Genomic DNA, 6,247 nt, shown 5'->3' with positions numbered 1-6,247 from the left:
CCATTAACACAGCTGCTCCTGCAGTGAACAAAACTGTGTGCACAATATACTCTTGAAGCTCTCTCTCCTTTGTTACTCTCCCACTCTCTTTTCCCATCTCCATTTTGTGAATTTTATCTCTGGATGTTACAAATTTACATGCCTAATGAAAATGGTGGTGATCTCTGTTGGGTTTTTATAGAACGGGGGAATGAGATTTCCAGTGGATACTTGGGGTTCACTGAAAAGCAACGGATTTTGTGGGATTTGTGAGTGCGCTTCACTGTATCACGGACCAGCTGTGATGATCAGAGAGACGTCAAGCTGCTTGGGGAGACAGCTAGACATAAATTCACCAAAGCCTGCAGGCTTTGTAGCATCAGTCCAATACTTCATCAGCAACCTGCAACTCATATGATATGATTTCTCCAACTTTGGATTTTGGGCAATCGGGTTTGGCTTAAAATTTAAATTCCTGCTTGCCCAATTAACAAAGGTCATTACTTTGGGACTGGGTCTATTGATTTTGTTACATTTCCTGCTTGGCAGTTAAAAGTAGCACTAATTGTATAGGTAAAAAAGTTCAAAGATTTAATGGACTTGTATGATTTGAGGCGACAGTTGTTCTGTTCTGCATAGGAGAGTAGGAAGGAATATCGTACCAAATTAAAGCCGCATGCCTTTTTACTTGAATGGAAAATTGGAAAAGCAGAATTTGCCGCATGATAGAGGGGCAATGAAATTAGAAGTGATGCTCGAAAAAGCACGCCTGTTTGCTGTTTGATGCAATTCATCATCAGAAAATGACCCCACATGCCGAAATTACATCACCAGCGGCAGCAGCAGAGGCATCAGTTAAAACAGAGAATCATTCTTTTGGTTCTTTTGGGTTTCTGCGTAATCCAATCCAATTTTTCATAAAAAGAAGAGATTTGAAATCTACAGGCTACAGGTCCTTTGATGTTGAAACAGTAACCCTTTTGTTCTCAATGTCTAAGTTTCATTCAAATGCAATAACCAGAGTCTAGTGCTGTGAGCAAACCCTGTTGGTGTCACACGACATTGCTTCAGATTTCACTTTTTTTTTTTTGGGGTCATGCTAGGGAGACCAACTTGGGTACCAACTCTCTAATAGAGGTGGAGCCCACCAATACAATGGGTCCCACGCTCTATTAGAGAGTTGGTATCCCAAGTTGGTCTCCCTAGCATTTTCCTTTTTTTTGGCCCTAGCATTTTCCTTTTTTTTGGTGGGGCTAAAGAATCAAGTCAAGTATCTTACATTAAATGGTATCAAAATAAAATCTTTCAAAAATGACTCAGATTTTCAGAAATTACACAATTCACTATCCCATCGAAAACAATAGATACGCATAGCATTCATTTGAAACGGTAATGGTTATTATTTGTTAAATTCATTCTGTGAATTGTCTTATTTCTTCTATAAAAATGATTTGTTTACATGGTGACTCGTTTGAACCGTTTGCTGTGCTATGAGAATGAATGAGAAATAACAAGATTATAAGCATCAGCTTGAAATATGCTTCACTTCTAAAAATGTGAACCAAACTAGAGCTTACTGAAAACCCGGAAAGGATAAGTGAGAGAGGCAGCATTTCTATTCGAAAGGAGAAATTTTGACAGGAATGGGGAGGTGTCAACCTGTCAGGTTTAGCAACTGTATCAGATTGTAAGATAGAATATCATTATGTAATCAAAACTAACAACTTTTAGATTTTACTACTGCAGATTTATAAATCTCTCTCTCACTCACTCTCTCCCCTGATGCAATGCAGCCAGCTGCTCGTCCAATTTCTATGGAAAATCATCTCTCAAAAATCAGTTCGATGGTCCATCGTATCCAACTTAACACTCGTTAGATAGCAGAAGCCATCATTGTTAAGACCATTTTTTCCCAGATAAGGATATGAGCTGCCAACAAATAAAAGATGAAGAGATCTCAATCATCCCGTAACAGTAACTTAACAAGTATTTAGGCAGTGAATTTATAAAACAAAAGGTTAATAAACACCACCATATATTAAAGCACATATATGTGTCTTCAGCAATCATGTTATGGTTCTAGCCCTGGGAAATAAAGCTATATAATATCTTTCTAGTCATTTGAATTAAAGACAGTGCAAAGTGATCTTCGTCCTTGCGTGCTAATACAATTTCACGGATATGCAAAATAAGGTCAAGTTATTTCAGTTTTTCAGTCACATTTAAGGGAGTTAAGAGAGGGATTGTTGGAAACCAACCTGTCGAGCAACCTGAGCCAGTCGCCGGTTGTCCCTAGAAGATTCGTTCATCATCTGCGGCTCTTGTACAATGCATTCGCTCTCTTCCATCCTCCTCTTAGAAGTGCTCCCTTCAAAAGAAGATTTTTGACCAGGGTTTCTTGAGGAATTCTTGCGCTTCCTCTGGAAAGTGTATTTGAGAAGTCTACCGTTGTCTGCATGACTAGGAGATCTATTTGATTTTTCTGATGCTTTCACGTCTTTTAATTCAGAATTCATTAATGATACTCTCACATCTTTTGATTCAGAATTCATCAATGATACATTTACATCTTTTAGTTCAGAATTCATCAATGATAGATCAGCAGTAGCATGGTCAAATTCAGAACTTGGAGCCTCTGAATTCTCCACAATATCACTTTCCTGCAATATCAACACAGGCACATCTATCAATTCCATGTCCTTGTCTGCAGCATTCTCGCCAGCTTCAGCTTCATTAATCTGCTTCATACTCACAGTAACACTTGTTGACCCTGATATAGGATCCATATCACTTCTAATTAATGTCAACCCATGATCCAGACGGGGAAATGCCTTCATCCTTGCCTCATTCTGGGTCGTGTTTGGTCGATCTTCGTATGATTTAACACCACCATTACCTAAATAGGCAAAAGTCCTGCAGCGTGAAAGAACAGAAGACGGCTGACCAGGTTTCGTAAGCTGACCAGTTGAGGTAGTAATGCCATTCTTACTATTCATTTTCCTTTTTCTTTTTCCCTTCCGAATGGTCTTAACTTCGTCCGTATAACAACGGCTACTGTGCTGCAAACTTTCTTCCAACCCACCGGGAGTTCTTGTCACGCCTACATTGCCAGCTTTGACAGAGGGTTGGATGCATGCATCTTCATGGGATCTATCATTTTCATTGACTGAAGTTGGTTGCCGAGATTTCATAAGCTCACTAGGACAATATTGGCTCGAGGTTTTGGCTTTCCCAAATCGAGTCTTTCGTCTTCTTAATGTGCGGACTTTAGAAGGCTTTTTGGTTTCTCCCACACATGGGTTATTAATTACTTCCATCCTGTTGTCCCTAATAGAGGGGGGATTGCAGTTTCCTTCCTCCTTGTCACTTGCTTTGGTGCCCAACTCATTCTTCCCGTGGGAAATGTGATTGTCTACATATCCAGAAGGCAGCACCTTTTCATCAAGTAAATTTCTTTCAAAAGCACGAATTCTTTGTGTACAACCATTTCTGAGCAGCTCAGGCTCTTTACTTCCCATGATTATTGACGCAAGGTCAGAGTCAGGGGCGTAAAATTTATCCAAATCAGAAACACTCAACTGCTCACTTTGTTTCATGTCATTACAGCATTTATGGTCAATACCTCTACTCACTGGGATGTTGTCCAGGCCAGAAGTTGGAACAATTTCATGTCCTGAACCTAGACGAGAGAGTAAGATGGGCTCAGGTGTTGGACTTTCGGAAAATGATGCGTCTTCCCTTGTGATTTGTCTATCCAAAGGCTTCACTTGGTTGCTATTTACCCTCTCCAACTCACTCCATACTTGTTTCAACTCTGATCTCAAATCAGTTATGATATCCTCTGCCTCTTGGAGCTGTGCTTCAAGCTCATCAATCCTTCTTTGTTGGCTCGAGGATGTTATCTCTGCTTCACTTGTCTGTACAAATTGAAATGTTGGTAAATGCAGTATAAGAGCAGGCACTTATGGTAACTACAATGAGTGAGTAATCAGTAGAAATTTCATAACTTATACACGACACTCTTGTATAATTCAATGTGCACATGGGTTTATTACAAAGAGAATCAAAAGAACCTCCTAGCAATACCAGACAAGGCACAAGTGGTATATCACAGGAATTTCAAAATGTGGAGATTGGTTAAGCCAAACAGTATGGTGAATATGTTTGGGCTAACGTTCACTGTAAACATTAACAAAGAGAAATGGCAGAAGCTTATTCAGAACGGTAACATTGTCAGCATAACTGTATAACTAGTAATTAGCATATGGAAACACTTTCTTGCTGTTCAGAAATGCAATTGCTTTAACAGCAGACGCAAAGACACACAATTTCAAAGTGAAGCTTCTTCAAAGTTCAAAATAAAAATGGCTTCTTTCGCGACAGTGAATGCAATTACAAAAAACACATTCACATTCAATGCAAACTCAATTACCAAGATTCATGAAACCCTCTTTCCAAACAAGACCAGAATCGGATCATAAAAACTAGTAAAAGAAAAAGCAAAAGAACAAAACTTTCGAGGATGCAAAATTCGAAAAAGAAAAAGCTAACCTTGGAATCGATCATTTGCTTTAAGCGGAGAAGCACGCGAAGCGACTCGTCTTTGGTAGAACGCAGATCGAGCTGAAAGCGAAGAGCTTTGTGCTCCGACGCCATTACTCTGGCCGCTGCCTCCTTCGCTGTGTTCAGAATAATCTCCGCGTACGCCTTCTTCAGAGCCACCATTTTCTGCATCGTCAACAAAACAAAAATTGAATAAGCAAATAAACACTGATTTTTTAAAACAAAGACTTGAAATTGAGAAGGTGTAGTGGCGGCGACGGTGGTGGAGCCGTCAGTGGTAGTGGTGGTTAGGAAAAAAAAGGTTCTTTTTGGAATTTCACCTGTGCCTCGTCTTCCATTTTCTCTTCGGGGCCAACGAACTAGTGAACTAGTGAACTAGTGAGAGTGGCCTAGAGAGAGAAAAGGGGAGGTTATTGGTTATTTGATCATGTTTTCCCCTTCGGTTGTTAGCTGTATAGCGTGTGCCTTTGTCTGTTAGGAAACTGAAAGCCTGTTCTCTCTCAAATGTTACGTAATTACCCATCAACTAGGCTTTGAATTACGATACTGACACTAGGCCTTCTCGCGTTCCCCTTCAGTTATGATAAGGACAGGAGGTCTTGGAGAGAGAGGCTTTGAAATGGAAGACGACATCGGAATCGTAGTTGAACTATTTTCATGATGTCGTACGATTCAGGGTTGGTTTGGTCATTTTCTACCGCTGAAGGCGCGCAGAGGAAGGATGGGGTGCCCACCGAGAACATAAATGCCTATTTTTGATGATAAAAAAGACGCGGGTCGTGTTTCTTTTGTAAACGCGCGGTCATTCAAGGATATGTTCAATTTTTTAAAATTTGAAAACACCGAGAAGGAGGAGGAGGAGGAGGGGCGTGGCGTCATGTCTCATCTCTGCTGTTGCTGTATGTTTCGTTTCGTGTTGGTGTGTGATCCAACGTTTGGCAGACAACCAGCACATCAGGAGATTATTGGGTTTTATATGTTGAGATTGTTCTTGATTTATGGGCCAAATTTTGGACTGAGCGAGCTATTGGGTCAGGAAAAACAAGCCTGTTGGAAAACATATGATTTGGTTTTTTTTTCCTTGAATTGTTCTAATTTATCGGAGTGCAATTCGATCTTGGTTGTAAGAAAACATGCACACTTATATAACTAACTGACCTAATCTACAATTGCTGGTATTTGGTGCCTCGGAGCATCTTTAGGAGAGTCATCAAATTTTAGCCAAATTCTAACTAAAATAGCTATTATAGTAAATCACTTAAAAGATGTTTCCTTCAGCAATGTTCTCTATTTTAGCTAATCTGAAATATTTTATTATTAGTTTCTCTTTCTCTTTCTCTTTCTCTTGCAAATCAAATATATTAAAAAGAAAAGTAGAAACCCAACCCCACCACTGTCCCAAATGTCTCTCCCTCTCTCTCTCTCTCTCTTTCTCTTTCTCTTCAATTTGGCGAGCCTCCATCTCTCTCCTCCTTGCTAAATGTAGAGAGATAAAAGTTGGTTCACCAAAATAGAGAACCAAGTAGGGAGTCTGCTGGAAGTAGAATTATCCTTCTTTTTAGCCAAAGTAGATAGGGATGAGATGATAGGGAGTCTTACTTACTAGACTACATTCTAGTCTACTATTCATATGGTAAGAATGGAGAAAACTTTAGGAGTGATAACGGTTTAGTTTTTAGTTTTAAATTTTTCAGTTTCGTAATTT

The 6,247-nt window shown here is 39.6% G+C and overlaps 2 protein-coding genes across 3 annotated transcripts in view; both read right to left on the bottom strand.

The window, feature by feature from the left end:
- The window catches only part of LOC110752424 (Putative membrane lipoprotein), a 1,578-nt gene extending 643 nt beyond the window's left edge, over positions 1–935 (bottom strand). The window contains exon 1 of the mRNA XM_021953074.2: positions 1–935. This exon is cut by the window's left edge and continues 643 nt beyond it. Coding sequence (XP_021808766.2) covers positions 1–103 — 103 coding nt within the window. The 5' untranslated portion in view covers positions 104–935.
- Positions 936–1,378: 443 nt separating this feature from the next.
- LOC110752422 (uncharacterized) lies at positions 1,379–5,164 on the bottom strand. 2 transcript variants are annotated; one of them, XR_002525994.2, is made up of 5 exons: positions 4,863–5,164; positions 4,531–4,707; positions 2,238–3,896; positions 1,751–1,908; positions 1,379–1,638 (listed from the first exon to the last, which is right to left on the bottom strand). XR_002525994.2 is itself a non-coding variant. In XM_021953071.2 (4 exons), the coding sequence occupies exons 1-4, from the start codon at positions 4,878–4,880 to the stop codon at positions 1,876–1,878; spliced, it is 1,887 nt and encodes a 628-aa protein (XP_021808763.2). In that variant the 5' UTR covers positions 4,881–5,163; the 3' UTR covers positions 1,660–1,875. The 2 variants fall into 2 exon arrangements, 1 of the variants encoding a protein (XP_021808763.2); XM_021953071.2 differs by lacking the exon at positions 1,379–1,638 and having other exon boundaries at positions 1,660–1,908; positions 4,863–5,163.
- Between the last annotated feature and the right edge of the window lie 1,083 nt (positions 5,165–6,247).

Source organism: Prunus avium, chromosome 3 (genome assembly GCF_965620075.1).
Source record: "Prunus avium chromosome 3, drPruAviu1.hap1.1, whole genome shotgun sequence".
NCBI classification, from domain to species: Eukaryota; Viridiplantae; Streptophyta; class Magnoliopsida; order Rosales; family Rosaceae; genus Prunus; species Prunus avium.
This window is presented reverse-complemented; position numbering and strand designations above follow the sequence as displayed.